Here is an 18,665-nt window from a genome sequence, read left to right on the forward strand (position 1 = left end):
TTTCCCGTATTCAAAGGAACAGTTATGTAACTGTCCCACAGGGAAGAGCCAGGCTGAAGGCAGAATGATAAAAAGACGGAAATAGCCCTGTCTCTCTCCACAAGTTAAGATCACAGTGGGGGATTTCATGTGCGACATACTTCTCATACAGCCTCTGTCCCCTCATGAAGGCCTTCACTTCATTGTCCAGCGGGAAGGTGCCGTCATCCTTTCTAAAGCGGTAGAAGAGTTTGACGTCCTTGAATTCCTTGTGCTCATCACACACTGAAACACAATGTACACAGAGAGGCAAATAAGAAAACAAAAATCTTATTCAATTCCTCAAATGATGTGAAAGGTTAATTAAGACTTGTTTTACCATAAGAGACTCTTAAAAATCTCACAAAACAAACTGAGGGTTGCTGGGAGAAGGGGGTAGGGAGAGGGTGGTGGGGTTATGGACATTGGGGAGGGTGTGTGCTACGGTGAGTGCTGCGAAGTGTGTAAACCTGGCGATTCACAGACCTGTAGCCCTGGGGCTAATAATACATTATATGTTAATAAAAAATAAAAAATTTTAAAAAATAAAATAAAAAATAAAAATGAAAAAAAAAGACTTGTTTTACTACCTAAGTTCTGAAGCACACCATTCTACAATTTTGTACACGTGTTTAGCACAGTAATATTAGCTATCATCACCATCCTCATCATCACCATCATTATCTAGTAGAATGGCCACACCATTCCTATGCATCAGTCATGCCACAAATTCTTCTTTAAATACTGGGGCAGGCATCAGCTTCAAAGGATGTGATGTCTAGTGAGATAATGAGAAATGTCAACTTGGAATTAACATACGGTGCGAGGGGGCAACGAAAGAAGGGGATATCACAGTGGGAGACCAAAGAAGGAATAACCAGTAACCCCAGTAACCTAGTTGCAGGGAATGGACACTTTTCTGAAGAGCTCGCATGTAGGCAGAGACCTGAAGTATGGCGAGAAATTGGGCTAAAGCGAAGAGAGAGGGCATTCCAGCCAAAACAACAGCACGTGGGAGGTCTTGGTCAGGGTTAGAGAATTCCAGGAGAAGTGTTCGCGGAACCACTGAGAGTAACAGAAAAACTCAGAAACCTCTTAAATGGTCATCAGCAGGAGAATGGTTAAGCGTACCCATTGTATCTGGCATAGCTAACGATAATGGCAAACGTAATTATATATGGTATACACAGCAAACGAGAGTTACGCCATCAACATGCGTGAATCTTACAGTGCTGATCAAGTTGTGAAAGAACAAACATGCATTTATGTAATGATTTAAAGCACCGAAAGCAATACGATACCTTGCTAAGAGATGCCTATACAGAAAGGGAAATGTATTTAGAAGCAAATGGGAATAAACCCCAATGCCTCTTGGAGGAAGGAGGGGAATGTCACTGGAGACAGATGCACAGGAGACCCAGTGTTTTATTTGTTCAATGGGAGGGTTCCTATCGGGAATGGAAGACGTGGTCCTTGGTTTCCTCCCAAGTTACCGTGACTATCGGTGGGCACCTCACTCACCATGATGAATGATGCCCCGGTCAGCTAACTTCTGCATGAGCTTGATTGCGGTCTCTCTATCGGAAGCCTCTTTGTGCTCAATCAGCCAGTCGATCAGTTCTTTTGCGACAAAGCAATTTGGGTAGGTTTTGAGATGATGTCGCCTATCTTTAATCACCTTTTCTTCATGCAGCCTGAGCCTGGAAAGAAAATTTGGCAATTACTTCCAGGAATTTTAATGGCAACGCAAATCATTCAGCCAATCCCAGAGCTCAGAACAAAGTGGAGGCTCTAAATGTATCCAAGGGCCATCCATATACCTGCAGGTCAGGAGGGGGTTGCCACACTGTCCCAGCCCAGAGGTCCCAGGAAATGATTCTACACTCAGATCTAGAGATAATACAGGTCAATGGGGGAGGGGTATGAAACAACCCTGGACAAGCTAGAGCTAGAGCTCTCATGCCACTTGGCAGGCTCCCTTCTTCCATCCACCAGTGGGCTTACGGCTTCAACCAAAGTACAAACGAAAGTTCTCAACACTTGCTGAAACCAGGCACTTCCGCTTCGTCACAGAGGTCCACTGCATGGGCATTCATGCATCTATGCCACAGAAATGAATGAATGTCCACCACCTGCCCATTGCGTATTTCTAGGATTAGAGACCTACGTTCGAAAGTAGCACAAAGATCCCGGCCTCTGCCTATCCCGCTCTCTATAGGGGCAACAGCTAATTTTTCGGTGAGGCTTACAAGGGTCCAGGTGCTGATCGAAGCACATTCCATACATGTTTGCAACGACCTCACCGAGACTTGTTATCACCGTCTACGCTTTTTTTTTTTTTAACAGCAGAGAGAACCTCAAAGAGATTAAGTGACTTGCCACACAGCTAATAAGCAAAGAAAATTAAATTTGCACCTGATGGTCTCACTTCAGAGTCTGACTTCCCAACGGCCACTTTGTGCTGCCTCTAGCCAGGGAGGGATAAACAGAATATCCGGGAGAGATGGATGAAAGCCGTGGGACAAACATGATTTATTTACAGGCTGATGGATTAGCATGGAGAAAAGCGGTTGACCCAGAGCCTTTCCTTAACACCCTTCAGAACTCTATGACTTTTTTTTCCAAAAGAGTCTTCAACCAGCCTTTAAATTTTTTTTTTCCATTTGGTTTCCCTTCTTTTATCAGCCTGCATTTACTTTTTAATTCTCAAGGGTTTGAATTGGGTGAAACGCAAGGTCGGCTTTCTTCCTGCTTTGTCCACATGGTCCTATTCTAACCTCATATTCTCAGCATCGTTGTGAGAGGGGAGTGCCACCTGAGTAAATCTCACAGTATCCATGTGAGAGAGGCCAGAGGCTTACTTTTTCCTCTGTAGAATGGAGGCAGTTCTGCTCACCCCATCCTTGGCCGTGTTGAGACTGGGCAACAGAATGTCAATTCAGCATCGGCACCCAGCACAGGCCCCAACCTCCTCTCGTCTACTCCTTAAGGAAGGAACTAGACTGTCTGCTTGCCTGCTTTTTGAACAGAGTTGACTGGATGAAATTTAATGGGTTTTGCTATCCCAGGGACTGTGAGTATAAGTTGGGAGCACACTGGGCTGGGGCTTGCTTGGAAGCTCAGCTCTCTTCCTGGATAGACAACTCTTATGGGCTGAAGTGTGTTCCCCTCAAATTCATTATGCTGAAGGCCTAACCCCTGGTACTTCAGAATGTGACTGTATTTGTAGATAGGGTCTCTTAAAAGGTAATTAAATTAAAATGAGGTTTTGAGGGTGGCCCTAATCCAAAATGACTAGTGTCCTTAAGATGAGCAGAGATTAGGACACACTTCTATACAGAGAGAAGAGCGTGAAGACACACGGAGAAAGGGGTCACCTATGAGCTAGGCCTCGGACAAGCCAACCCTGGCCCACCCTGATCTCAAATTTCTAGCCCCCAGAACTCTGAGAAGGTAAATTTCTGTTGTTCAAGCCACTCCATCTGTGATACTCTGTAATGGTGGGCTGAGCTGACAAGGACCACTAGGAAGGACTAAAGCCTGGAGATGCACGAGTGGTCTGCAGATGAAATGCTTACCTGGGACATCAGCAGGGACGAGGGAGAGGAAGACAGAAATGAGAATCCGGGGGCACCTGGGTGGCTCAGTGGGTTAAAGCCTCTGCCTTCAGCTCAGGTCATGATCCCAGGGTCCTGGGATCGAGCCCCGCATCAAGCTCTCAGTTCAATGGGGAGCCTGCTTCCTTCTCTCTCTCTGCCTGCCTCTCTGCCTACTCTCTCTCTGTCAAATAAATAAAATTTTTAAAAAAGAAAAGAAAAGAAAAGAGAATCCTAACGCCTGTAAACTGCATAGAAAGGAAAAGCCCATGTTCACTGCATTCCTACTCGATGCCTAGTACTCGACTAGGCACTTATATCTATGCTCGCCTCACGCCTACTGCCTGAATGTTACATCTTCCCGAGTTCATATATCAAAATACTAAACCCTAAAATGTCTCTTATGACAGCAATCAGGAGCACAAGACTAGGAATAGCAACTTTGGGTTCTCGTGCTGACACTGCCAGTAATTCCAAACAATCCGACTTCTGAGCACCAGCATCCTCCCTGATAAAATGGGGATAATTATACCCAAGATGATTACTTCATCACACAGTCACGAAGTTCATTAATAAGGACAACGCAAGCATTCAAGCCCTTACTATGCGCTAGGCACTGTTTTCACTACTTCATGGACAGCAATCCTCACGGCGGCTCCCGGACGCAGGTAATGTTAAAGCCACAAAACCAATGTGGAGTTGTAATTATTAATACAAAATAAATAAAGCCTGATTAAAAAAAAACATGTTCACATAGGCGTGCTAAAGTCTCACTTCCCTCTAATTAATTCAGTGACAATGACACTGAGTAATTTGTTTAACATGCTCAAAGTGGCAGAATGTGAAACATTAATTCTTAGACGTGATGTCTGTCAGGAATCCAAGAATAATGAGGACCAATTTATTTAGAAATCGAAACATGGAACAAGCTACCATATAATTTGGTGGAGGAGGAATATGTTATGAGCCAAAAGAGGAGTTTTAGCTCCTATAAACTTTCCAACTTAAAAAAAAATTATTAGGTAATGTTTATCTTCAAATACTACAGAATACCAAGCCCCACATTGGGCTTCCTGCTCAGCAGGGAGTCTGCTTCTCTCTCTCTCTCCTTCTGCCCCTCCCCACCACTCGATCTCTCTCTCTGAAGTAAATAAATAAAAGAAATCTTTAAAAAAATTTTTTTAATTGTACTTTCCCGAAAAATTATCCCAATAAAAAGATAAGAATTTTCACACTGCAAACACATAACCAAGTGTTTCTGCTTAGCACTTTGGGCCCTTATTATTTGCTGAAAAAAATGAATGTCCAAGGACACTAAGAAATTGTTGAAATTTTCAAAATTTTCAAAAAGGTAAGGAGGCTTCTATTAGGAGTCCCCACCCCACAGCTTGGTAACTGTAAGTCTTTTTATAAAACGATTGATACTTTCCATTCCAGGGTGATCAATCTCCAAAATTCTAATCCGTGTTGCGTGTGTATGGGTGGTTTTCAAAAAATTATTTTCTTTTACTTGAACTTAGCTTACGCCTTACAGGTTTTCATATGCTAATGTACATGGAGATCTCCAAAAAGGGAATAGAGTAAGGAATATTTCAAAGTCTTATGGAAAAATAGACATTTTGAGGAGCCAAGCCTCTCCTGGAATAGGAAGACTCCACAAAATGCTGAGTAAGGGGCTAGAAACCATACTTTTTAAAAGAAGACCTGTTGCCTGGACACGTCAGTCACATTGTCCGCCATGTCCAACACTCCCTTTGATTTAAAATGGCCTTCCACACCTTATCTACACCCGGCGGGGTTCACAACCCTGGGCCTGTTTTCTTTCCATGTGGGGAGGTACCTGACTGAAAGAGCCCTTAACTTCTGGTGGCCCCTGCCCATGGGCTGTTCAGTGAGACCAGAGGCATGAGATCATACCCAACCCAAGTGACGTAATCAGTGAAAGCCAAGCAGAATGGCTCCCTCCAAGATTTAAACTAGAGCTGGAGTTTTCAAACTCTACTTGTGCCATGGAACACTTTGTTCAAATGGAACTCACTGGATGTCAATGTGTAAAACAGCAATGTGGGCCGTTCTAGCTGAAAGGCTGCCAAGTACAGAGTACTTCCTGGTTTTCCCACTCGGTTTTCCCACATACACCCTCCATATTTCCGAGACCATCACCATGGGATTCCCAGAGCAAAGGTGAACAGTCCCCAACAAGATGCTGAGGAATGTGAGGGAGTGGGGAGGCCGGCACAGTGTAGCTAGGAGGTGAGGAGAAAGAGGTTGCAAAATGATAGAGATGCCTGTCCCTGGAGTACCTTGGTTCCTTAGGTTTTCTAGTTCTTCTTCCACACTACGAGTGCCCTACTAATAACCAGAACCAATCCCTTCAGGTGGCTGAGGAAGCCTCAATTGTCTGAATCCAAAAGAACCACACCTACTCAGGTTCGAAGGAGGCTTTCCAAACTTCCTCACCTTCCTCACCTCCCAAACACAAACACAAACACACCCGCCTCGAAGTCTAGGCACACTGGACCTTTCCCCATACCCCGTGCAGCCATCACCTCCCACGCCTCTGCTCAAGATGGAGACCCTCCTTCCACCTTCACTAATTCAGAAAATTGTCTTTGCTCTTCAGCTGACGGGGCATCTCCTTTGTGAACAACCCCCAGTCTTCGAAAGTTACAGCACCTTCTTTCCTCTCTTCTCCCACGCTATTTTAGTGCCACGAGTAGAACATTCATCCCACCGTATTACAGTTAGACGAGGAGCAGGATACTAAGAGAGAGTTGTTTATTTATTTGTGTCATTCTAGTGCCTAGCGCAGCGGAGGGGATCAATTCTCGCTGATATGAAAAATCAATTCGCTCATGCAACGTACTCGTGCTAACAAGGCACAGGGCCGAATGGTCTTCTGACTAACAGTCCAGATCGATCCACACTGAACCACTGAGGGAAACAACCACTTCTATTTTAGCTGCGTTTTTCAATACCACCGACTAAGGAATTTAAATACGAAAACCATCTTCCCGTCCTTCATCTCAGACAGCTGGTGCACAGGTTTTAGATTCAAGGTGATTTTGTAATATTCTATTCCCGGCCAGCTAACCAGCTGCTGGGCTTGCTTCAGACAATTTCCTCTTCTAGCCTTAGGAGAACAAACACTACTGAGCGCAGAGTGTTAATAATCCCTGTAAAATTACCCTCCATCTGATAAGAAATGCAGAGATTGTTTTGTGAAAAATAGCTTGCAGAGAACTGCACAGGTTGTCGGGCCCAGGGAACAAAGAGGGGACAGAAAGCACATATTCTCATTTAAAAACAGCGTCATAAATCTCAGCCAAAGTAAACAGTTTAATTAAAAAACACAGCAAGCCAAACAGCAGGGCTGACAGTGCGAGCCTTGTGATTAAGGCAATAGCGCTGACATAGATGTGCTGTCAACCAAAGCTGCTGTCTTTCCCAGATGTTCAGCCAGTATCTGCCCCTGGGGACCAGGGAAGTTGGACAGAATCATTCTTGATCACCTACCTCTGAGAGGACCGGAGTCTAAAAGGGTGAGAAAAAAAGAGACAGGGACAAATGAAACCTAACCTCCTGCATTTTCTTTTAAAGTTTGAATTGACTTTACAATTAAAATTTCAAATTTTCCAAATACATGCTCGTGGTAGATAAAAAGAAACTCAAATAAGTCTAACATGAAGCTGGGTAACGATCATGAACTAGTAATTATCAAAGCCAAGGGACAGGTGCATGGGGGTCTACTCCTTTATTGACTTTGGGGTGTGTTCAAAATTTTCCTTGACCCCCCCACTTTTCAAAAGAAGCTGATGTTAATAGTTGCTTATGTTGAAGCACCTGGGTGGCTCAGTGGGTGAAAACCTCTGCCTCCGGTTTGGGTCATGATCCCAGAGTCCTGGGATCAAGCCCCACATTGGGCTCTCTGCTCAGAGGGGAGCCTGCTTCCCCTCCCCCTCTCTCTGCCTGCCTCTCTGCCAACTTGTGATCTCTGTCTATCTAATAAATAAATAAAATCTTAAAAAAATAGTTGCTTATATATTCTTGCCAAAATCTCCTATGTACACATGTACAGCTAGTTTATGTATATCTTTATGTGAGATAGGATCATTATACACATTTCAGGTAGTTTTGCTTCAAGAAGATGCTTGATTTCTCCCAACCAGATCAGAACAACAGAAAAAATACACACAGTGAAAGGAAGGAACGAGCATAAAAAACAGGTTAACATAAATACAGTATAAGTGATTCGGGAGAGCCAGCAGGAACTGGTCTGAGATCACATACACACACAATGCAGTGACCACCTTCAATGACAGCAGCGTCAAATGTTCCACCAGCAAGACCCCTTTGCAGGAGGGTTATAAGCAATGGCTCTGTGAATCAGGAACAAAGGCAGAGCCATGGGCTCTACCCAGAGCCCTCCCAGGCCCCATGTCAGATCAGTGCAAGCACAAGTCCTTTATGCTGTGTCTTGTCACCACACTAATTGAGATGGTAAGCACACCCATGAGGGAAGCATGTTTGATTCCAAGTCCTACATACCATGCACTATATTTGAGATCTTGATGATGGCATATTAGCAGAAATAATAACAGTTATTTCACATTTGAACAGAGCTGAGGGTAATGACATCCCTGTGATCAGGAAGGCACTGTCATAGTCATTTGACAGATAAGGAAGCAAGTTCAGAAAAATTAAAGGGACCTGCTCAAGTCACATTTTTGATCAGGAGTAGTCAGAACTTGAACTCAGATCTTCCGGTTTCTGTGTTTAGAAAGCGTTCAGTGACATCAAACTTTAAATGCCAGAAGCGTCTGTGTTCTGCTTATTTTATGCTCATGTAGACTACAGAAGAGAAAACATTCTGCTAAAGAAACATGGAAAGATGAAAACTTACGCAATTTATATGTCCTATAGATACCGCCACCAACATAAATACAAAAGAAGTCATCGCACTGTCTCCATGTCTGCTTTGAGCCAATGTTGTATAGTTAGGATGCCACTTCTGGGAGGTGGCATGGAAATGAGCTGGTGAGTTGAGTTACACCATCCCAGAGAGCAAGCATCAGTTCATGCAGGACATACAACAAATGACATGTGCATAATAGCTCAAGAGGCCCTTTAAAACTTTCTTCTCATCCGGGAGATAAGAGGTAAATACAGGCTCAAGACGGGAAGGTCTCTATGTCAGCCTTCCTTACCTCATTAGACCTGAGATTTTCACAGAGTTCTTCCTCCCGGGGGCTTTTTCCTATGAGGTCTCCTGTTCTGAAGGAACAAAGAGCACTGGCATCAACATCCCCAGCTCTGATCTCTTTCTCTGATGAGACAGAAGTTCTTCCTGCCCGCAAAGCACCTTTCTAAGAAGCTCCAAGATTTTTTTTTCCAAGTCGGTCATTATTTGTTTACACCACACCCAGGTGTATTGGGCCTCTGCCATTTTACAGGTGAAGAAACCAGCCCAGAATGGTTTCTGGAACTCAGTGAGGACACAGAGTGACCCGTAGGACCAGTACTGGTTACTGAGTCAGCTGAGGAGGTAGCAGCAAGTGGGGGATAAGAAAGTATAGCTCTCGGGCAGGAACAGGGACTCTGGGGCATCAGTCAGCAGATTAACTTCCTGCTCTCCCAATTCACGATTTATCCTTCCTTTATAGCAGAGCTATGGAGCCAGGCAGACTGGGGTTCAAATACAAGCTCCGTCCGTTATTCGCTGTGTAACTTGGGACAAAACATTTGACTTCTCAGTACCTCAACTCTCTCATTTATAAAATGGGTATAACAATGTATGACTCATATTGTGAGGATTAAATGAGAAAATTCTATGTAAAGTGCTTAGCATATAATAAGCTCTCCGTAAACGTCAACCCTTACTGTTATTATTATGTAATATATTTCATTGTCAGATTTCATCAAAAGCAGCCTCAAGAAGCTACTACATATGTACTTTTTAGAACAAATGCTCAAGTTGCTGGCCATTGTTTTCCAGTGTGGGTGCAGGATTTTGCATTAAATTTGCTTAATATCTCTGGGAGTGAATCAGGGAATAAGGGGGGTGAATTAGCAACTCTATCTAAGTCTACCTAAGTCTAGCTTACCTGTTCTTTGTTCAAGGATGAGAAAGAGCCCCTGTGTGGGGTGGCAGGTAACTCGCAGAGAAAACCAAAGGTGAGACAGCACTCAGTCGCTTCCTAAAAACACATGGAGGCCTCACTTCCTGGGAGGTCTACAAGAACTAATCTCACCCCTTCTGCCACCTCAACCAAACTGGTAACTAAAATCACTGAGTTGTTTTAACAGGAAACCACCTTCAGCCTATCCAGGCCAAGTCCTCCCTGACATCACTATTGGACAGATAGGAAAGCCAACACTTAGAAGCGAAGTGACTCGCCCATGTTTGACCCACTGGAACGTCAACTTTGGCCTCCTGACTCGAACCAGACTCTCTGCCTGAACTCCACTGTGGGACGGCCTGGAAACAGCGACTGGTGGCACTCTAGCCCTTTACTGAGGACTGGCCCACTGATGGACAAGCTGGCCTAGACTCTGTGACAGCCTCTCAAGTCTCCTGTTGTCACGCCCAGTCTGTACCTGCCCTCCTTGAGAGAGACACGGCATTGCAACAGCACCTTTAGCGTCGGAAACTGAAAACTTCTTAGAGCAGAAGCTGTCTCAGGGCCCATTTTAGACAAAGAGGAAAAATAGAGAGAAAGATGAAGTACAAAGATCATGAAATAATAACTAAATATTGTTCACTGGACCCCTAAATGGAATCTGAAAAAATACCGCCAGGAGCTCTGTGCTCCAGTGGGGGTGGGGGGGACACACAGAGATTCAGGTTAGAGAAGGGGAGGGCAGTGATGCTCGAAGAAGCCCTTTACTAAGATCACCAGGAGGGCTTGTAAGATCACCAGGAGGGCTTGTTAACCGCAGAGCGCTAAGCCCTCCCAGCTAGTTTCCAGTTCAGTAGATCTGGAGGTGGGCCCAAGAATCTGCATTTCTTTTGTTTTTAAAGGTTTGTTTATTTATTCATTAAAGAGAGTGAGAGTGAGAGCAAGAGCAGGGGGGAGGGTCAGAGGGAGAGAGAGAAGCAGGGAGCCCAATGAGGGGCTGGATCCCAGGATCCTGAGATCATGACCCTAGCCGAAGGCAGAGGCTTAATGGACTGAGCCACCAGGGGCCCCGAGAATCTGCATTTCTAACAAAGGTTCAGGTAAGGCTAATGCTGTTCTTCAGGGAGCACACTTTGCAAACCACCTTTTGCAAAGGTGGGGTGCACCAATATTATGCTGCAGAATAAAAAGAAGATAAGAGTAAGGGGAGGAGGCAGGGGGAGAGTGACCAGGAGCTGAGCTAAGCGCCGAGCCAGCTGACCTTCCAGGGCTGGGGGCGGAGGGTGAGGAAGGGGGGGGGAATCCACGTGGGACATACTCTCAGGGAGTCTGTTTCCAGGCACTGGAGTGCCCTCCCCAGGAAATCAGAAGCCTGGGGGTCTATACCCCACATCTTGCCAAAAAAAGTAAAAGGCTGACATGTGAACGACCCCAGGGTTCAACCTACGGTGTGATTCTTAGGGCTCCTTCTTCCTTTAAATGTATCTCCCTACCTGCTCACGGATGCTCGTTCCCCCTTAAGGAGGAGCACAGCTGTCCATCCAATAAGAAGGTATAAAAGCCTTTTTCTTTTTTTAACAGAGGTCTTCAGCTAATGAACAGGTGACAACCTGAACTCATATTAAATGGCATCAGTTAATGTCCTCCATGCTATTCCTTATGCTCCACAAGTAAGTGAAACTGCATGATAATTGACTTTCTCTGCTTGGATTTATTTCACTTAGCATAATCCAGGAAAAATGAAGGGGGGCAATCAGAGGGGAAGAAGAACCATGTGAGACTGTGGACTCTGATAAACAAACAAGGATTTTAGAGTGGAGGGGGTGGGGGAATGGGTTGGCCCAGTGATGGGTATTAAGGAGGGCATAGATTGCACAGAGCACTGGGTCTTACATGCAAACAATGAATCATGGAAGACTGCATCAAAAACTAATGATGTACTGTACGGGAACTAACATAACATAATAAAATAAATGGAATCGGCTAAGCAGCACGTATTAATGGTGGCATGGTACCTCTTCCCATTTTGATTGAGAGGAAGTTTAAAGTAGGGAGGTGCGTGACTTTGAAGGAAGAAGAGCAAAGAATTGGTCTGACTGGTGAGAAGGAAGCTCAAAGCGGAAGCCGGGCTCAGAAAGCGGACCTCAGGGTCCTCAAAGTCTGGGGGACAGCCACAGACACTGGGTACTGTGCTGTCCCTGGGAGGAGTCAGGCCACCTAAGTGTAGTGTGTGCCGGTTCCGTCCAGGTAATGTGGCTCCGGCAGGGAGGGCTCTTAACTGAATTAGGACCCGAGCTTCCTATTGAGAACATGAGGAAACCGACTAGATGATTTCTAAAAATCTCTTTCAACTCTAACTCCTCTGTTTTTTATGGATATGCTGAAGAGTCCCCAGGGTAAATCCTCACTCATGAGATCAAAATGGAACAGGCCGTTTAGGGGCACATTCTGTACTAAAAAGAGTTACCGCAAACCACAAGGCCCGGGAGCACAACACAGCAATTTTGTTTCCTCTGGGCTTCCAAACAAGGATGAACATATCAAAGTGAATCTGGCACTAAGGGAGCTCTACAAACACTGTTTACGGTTACAATCATCTAGATTCAGCCCACGGGACAGACGCTGAAGCCGCCACAGTGTCATAGGCTTTGGGTGTGCAGGACATGAGAATAAAAGTTTCTTTTTTTTTTTTTTTAAAGATTTTATTTATTTATTTGACAGAGAGAGATCACAAGTAGACGGAGAGGCAGGCAGAGAGAGAGAGAGAGAGAGAGAGAGGGAAGCAGGCACCCTGCTGAGCCCGATGGGGGACTCGATCCCAGGACCCCGAGATCATGACCTGAGCCGAAGGCAGCGGCTTAATCCACTGAGCCACCCAGGCGCCCCGAGAATAAAAGTTTCTTTGGGTTTAAAAGTACTTGGAGGACCCTCAAAAGTGTTATCAGGGGGTGCCTGGGTGGCTTCATTGGTTAAGCATCCGACTCTTGATTTTGGCTCAGGTCATGATCTCAAGGTGGTGAGATCGAGCCCTAAGTGGGGCTCCACGCCGAGCAGGGAGCCTGCTTGAGATGCTCTCTTTCAACCTCAGCTCCTCCACCCACTCACACTTGATCACTCGCTCTCTCTCACACAAACAGATAAATACATCTTAAAAAAAAAAGTGTTATCAGGGATATCTGCAGCTATTGAGAAGGCTGCTTTCAGCTAAGGGGCTCCTACAAGTTTTCTCAAACAATATACATTTATTGAGCTCCAACTGCATGCCAGGCATAGCTGGAACAATGGCTCATGGTAAGCTAGTTTCTATAGTTCAAGGACCATGTAACTGAAACCAGTGTTGTCTCTTCAAAATGAAAATGTTGTATTCTATGTGTGTAGTGTATGCGCACACACCCCCGCCAACCAAAGTCTCCATATTATGTTAAGGCTGAATCTATCCAATTATTTTCCTCTTCTCTTACTGCCTCTGTTTTAGCCAAATGTGTCACCTTCATTTCTGCCTCTGTCCCTATTTGTAGCCTACCCTTTTTGCAGGATATGCTCCATTGCTTTTCCTATCCATCCGGGAAAGTCTAGCTCAACTCCACCTTCTTCCATGATGACTTCTCTCACTAACCAGATAGGATCTCGTTTCCCTGACTCTTCGGTGATCTATTTTCTCCAGTGCTCATGTTTACCCATATATTATTTGTTATTTGCTTCTTTTTTGCATCAGTTGTCTTCAACTACCTTGCAAATTCTATGCTTATATAACTGTTTCATTCCTCTCGCGTATTTCTCAGAGCATGTGGGACAGGGCTAATGGTAACTGATACTCAGTAGAAGGGTCTGGATTTTCATCTTTGTTTTCAGCTAGACAGAAAGAAACATTAGCACAGCCCAGAATGCAAAACTTGCATCTCTCCTCTCGGGCCCTTTGGTGGCTCTGTACCCATCCAGGTTGCAAACACTCAGCAGCACTTCAAAGGATTTCTGCAATTTCCTTTCTATTAATATGAAGGAATATTTGGATCACATGTGTGTGTCTGGTTTCCCCAGATAAGTAGTGTTCAATGATAATTCCTTCAGAAAGGACCCCCACCCAGGTGCCTGGATGGCTCAGTTGGTTAAATGTCTGTCTCTTGATCTCAGCTCAGGTCTTAATCTCAGGGTCATGAGAGGCTGGGTGTGGAGGCTGTTTAAAAAAAAAAAAAAAAAGAAAAAAAGAGCCCACAATCTTCTTCACAGAATGTGTATACAGCAGGTGTCCAAGCTTTAGCTCAAGCTCTGTCAAGATCCAGACAGGTCTGGACCGATGTAGCTCAGGATGGTGGACAGGGTGCCCCCACCCAGGAAGCCACTGACAGCTCAGGAAAGGAGCCAGACCACCAGGGAGGAGGGAAATTGGGAGAAGGCTGAGGTACCTGGTCAGCCCCCAAAGACACAGAGCCAAATCTGAAGGTGCTGTGTTCACTAAAGTTTTGTGAAGTGACAGGCCAGAGGCAGCCTCACTGTAGCGAAAAAGACAAAAAAGAGAATACTGAGAGTCTCCGGAGAAGTGATACAAACACAAATACACACACAAACACTGGGACACAAGAAAGTCACAAGAAGGGCTGTTGAGAAACATCCAGACTACTCCAACATAAGCCCTTTCGGGAGTTAGTGGTCCCTTTTAGGTACTCAACACACTTAACGACCAGATGTTTAGGCCACCTTTCATACCCGGGTAGAGTGTGGACACCAGCTCCACTGGTATCATGATTTTGTTTGTCTTGTGACTAAGAGAATGCAAGTAAAATGAAACTCTGGGAGAACGAAGAGGTCATGGGAATAAAGGGCACAGTGTAGGGAACAGACCTAATGATATTCTATTAGTGCTGCCTGGTGCCCAATGGCAGCTGCCCTTGTGGCGAGCAGAGCGTTTGTGTGTAAACCTGTGGAATCACCACATCTGAAACCAACGTCACATTGCAGGTCAGCTAGATTCACAAAAGGAAAAAAAAAACAAACTGAAATCCTGGGGGAAACTCAACCTAAAAATCTACATTTCACTCATAACTATGTAGAAAACAAAAACATTTCTCAGGGTCACATACTAAAATGGTATTTCACGCACCTAATATCCCCCTCGGGAAAATCTTCACAGACCTGTGAGAGACCCAGCTAGGGAGAAGAAACTACCAGCAATCTAGATATTGGCTTATCCCAGGTTTACATTTTCCCTTTCTTAACGTCGTTCCTGTGACCCTTGCAGGAACTCGACACACTTTCAGTGAAATTTCCAGAATACATATGTACCCATGGAGTCTCTGAAGACACTTGGTGTTCTCCCTGTTTCCATTTCAGGAGGCTCTGGTGCATGTAACCTCCTAGATGGAGACCCACACGTGCCTGGATTCCAGGTCACTCAGACTGAGGAACAGAGAGAAACAGAGGGACGGAAGCAGATGCAAAAAAAGCACCAGAAATAGCCAAGGAGGGATTCTGTCAAGTGTGAAAGACTCAAGATGATCCCTCTGGAGCGTCCAGATTTCTGAAAATCTGAGTCCCACTGAGGTTCCACATAGTAGTAATGTCACAGTTCATGGGCTCAGCCCATTGTGGCTTATAAACCACCGCCATTCATTTCATCGCATTTGATGTTTGCAAACAACCCTGTGAGGTACTTGGCGGGGGAGGGGATTAAGTCCCGCCCGCCGGTGACAAGAAGGAGCTTTACCATGGTGACTGGGATTGCCACTCATAGTTCACAAGGGGCAGAGCTGCATGTAACATCTAGAACTTGATTTCTCACTTATCAGGAATCCACAGTTGAAAGAGTATATCCAACCTCATTAATAGGCGTATCTCTCTGTGGTTATAACTGGTGATACCAGTGGTTGTACCCGTAGTATTATTTGCATATTTATGTTTTTCATGGGTCTTCTGTTATTTTGACGAACACCCCCAAGCCCTCCATTTTCTCGATAACTCCCTGTTTTGTTATGGTGGGTGGGTAGGTATTTAAACCATGCTGGTGTTTTTATAAAGCATCTGAAAACTTAACCAATCTCTATTTAAAGTCCCAGCGTGGTTTCCAAACACCTGCAGCTGCTTATGAATTATAGCACTCTTTAAAGCCAAGACTGTATTTTCTAAAGATAGCCAGATAACTGGAGATCTGGTCAGCTCTCAGCCACATTCCCTTGACAGTTGTCACTTGAATGGTGGTGGCACTTGGCAAAAGCTAAAAAGTCACACTCTCTTAATTAGGCTACCCGAGGCAGGGTAGAGAAGGTGAAAGTGAACTCTTTGGAAATCCTTTAAAATTCCACACAGCCTTTGGAAGACTTCTCTCTATTTAATGTCACCGTGCTCCTGCACCTGTCTCCAATATCTTTCCCAGCATTTGTTTTCTTGTGTGCAAGATGCTAGGAAGCAAAAGCACACGTGACAAACCTTTACTCTAGGTACCAAAAAGTACAGGATACTGGTATTCTGTGAATTGGTGGGTTCTTTCTCCTGTTTTTAAATGAGGCCCAGGCATCTGTTTAAACCCGAGGTTCCGAGGGGACACTGATGTATGCCACAATTTCATCTGCTCCAGGCGAGCTGACGAGCTAACTGTCTGGTTAGTTTCTTGAGAACACTTAAAATGCCCTGCAAATCAGTCTCCATTTATCAGACTTGTAACTTTCCCACTCATTACACAGTGAAGGAACAGTGATTTGGTTTGATTTGGTTTGATTGCTATTTGCTTCAAAAGCAACACAAGTTCTCAACTTCTTTGTTTTAAGGGAGGAGGTGCAGACAGAAAGTGGAAGCAGCCCAGAATAAGGTGTTCAGATGAAAACAATGATGAAATCTGCATTGTTAAAATTAAATTAAATTTTTTATTATGTTATGTCACTATACAGTGCATCATTAGTTTTTGATGTAGTGTTCCATGATTGATTGTTTGAAAACTGCATTTTAAAATAAAGGGGCATAAACCAAAGAAAGGGGACTGTGTTCATTTGATAATAGAAAACCAATGGCCTGAATATAATCAACATCATTAGTGAGTGAACACAAGCTATAATTGAATAGATAAAATTAAACATGTCTATGTTCAGAGAATCACAATATTTTACAGTCCTTCCTAGATCATTAGAGCTATTTCTAAAACTCTTTTCCATAAAAAAGAATGATCTTTCTTCCTCCAGTTTCTGGTCCTTTAAAATTTATTTTTAATTTATTTCCTTTCATTTGCAGCAATAATGTGCTGTAATTAAGTTCCTTAAATCTTCTCCGAGCATTTAACCTGAAGGATGGTGAACTTCTTACCTAAACCACTCAACCAATGAGTCATATACCAATAACTAAGTCCAGATGCCATGTTGGAGGTACAATTAATTCTATTAAATGTGTTTATGGTGTGACTATCTATCATGCCCTGAGAATAGCTCCATTCGTTTTTGCCACACATCACTCTATGTGGGTTTTATATGACAGCAGATCTGTCAAACTCTTCCTTAAATGTTCATTCTGCATTTCTCGACTGCATGAGCTAAAGAGCAGGAGGTAACCACTAGAATTAAAAGAAAGGTAAAAGTCTTAAATTAAGAAATCAGTGGTGAAAAATTCAAACCCAGATGTTAAAGCATTATTTGCATTTGAGGATATACATGTTTTCTGCTTCATACTCTTTAATATTATTTTATACTCCATGGTACTTCTTTTGAGGGTCATATCATTGATTCCATAGCAAACAGCCATACTTCTAATTCTTCTCTTGACCCAGGAAGCAACATGAGGACGGGCATTTCCATCCATGGCACTCATTGTTGTATCTCCAGACCCCCAGCTCTGCCCTACAAACTCAACATACACAAAACATGGTAGACACAAATCCATCATCATTTCAGTGGGTCCCCACCGTACCTCCACCCATAAACACACACATTCTCTTAACCATCCTTCCCTAGTAAGCTTGTTCCTCTTCCCAAACATCTGATTTTTAGGCACGTGTCCTCCAAACAGTCCAGCCACCCAGGCACTATTCCTAGCTACCTTGTACTAAGAATTCTTTCAAGTGCAGAAATTAAGACTTCATCCTTTTTTTTTTTTTTGTATTTCCAGCACTCAGAGTGGTGTTGATAGGAGCTCCATCATTGTCTCTTATACTCAGATTTCTTTCATCCCCTGTGCTTAACCTGTCACCACGTTCTATTGTTGAAACCCTGGAAATATCCCTTAATGTGCCTTAGGCCACAGCTACTTTTCTAGTCCCGAGTCTCCTTGTTTAGTCTCTGGAATGCTGCTCATTCGCCACACACCTGCTGCCTGCCTCAAGGCTATAGAAGGACATTCAGAGGCTCCCTTTTCCTTTTGATATGCCACAAGTCCTGAGTCCTCTGTGTAGCAACAAAAAATTTCTATGAGCCTTCCCTCACTCTGCCTCTCCCCTTTACCAACCGTGCTGACCCCTGTTTTCAACCACAAGCTCCTGCCCCGGTCAAGCAGGCCCACACCCTACACCTATCCCATTTGTGTGTCTTCGCCCATGGTATTCCTACCTCTAGGATTTCTGTCCTTCCCTACAACTGTTACAAAACCAACTCATCTTTCCTCATGTCCCACTCACCAGGAGGCCAGCTCCTTTTGTGGGGCATAAGGATTTCTCCTTTCTAAAACGGTAGCTTTAATTCTCCAGGGTACTTTGTAGCATTTTGTTCATCTGCCCTTCAATTATTCGTGGATTCTTATTCTGTTTCTCTACCTAAAAAGTCATCTTCCTGAGAGCAGGAATCACATTGTTTATCTCTTATCTTATGATACAAACAAAAACAGGTCTCAGAGCCTCCCAATAAATATCTGTAGGTTGAGTAAGTAGAGATAAAATACTGTCAGCAGGCATCCATATAAGGAAATGATTCTGGAAGGAAAAGATGAAAAAGGCTATGTCCAGGTTTCTCCAAAATCAATGAAT

General features: G+C 44.1%; 1 protein-coding gene across 1 annotated transcript in view; it reads right to left on the reverse strand.

Moving 5' to 3' along the window:
* The window catches only part of DEPTOR (DEP domain containing MTOR interacting protein), a 133,303-nt gene that overhangs the window by 87,668 nt on the left and 26,970 nt on the right, over positions 1-18,665 (reverse strand). The window contains exons 2-3 of the mRNA XM_047725462.1: positions 1,540-1,718; positions 141-264 (exon numbers count right to left, since the gene is read on the reverse strand). Of these exons, the coding sequence (XP_047581418.1) occupies positions 141-264; positions 1,540-1,718 (303 nt within the window). The remainder of the gene's footprint in view (positions 1-140; positions 265-1,539; positions 1,719-18,665) is intronic.

This window comes from Lutra lutra, chromosome 4 (genome assembly GCF_902655055.1).
Source record: "Lutra lutra chromosome 4, mLutLut1.2, whole genome shotgun sequence".
Lineage (NCBI taxonomy): Eukaryota > Metazoa > Chordata > Mammalia > Carnivora > Mustelidae > Lutra > Lutra lutra.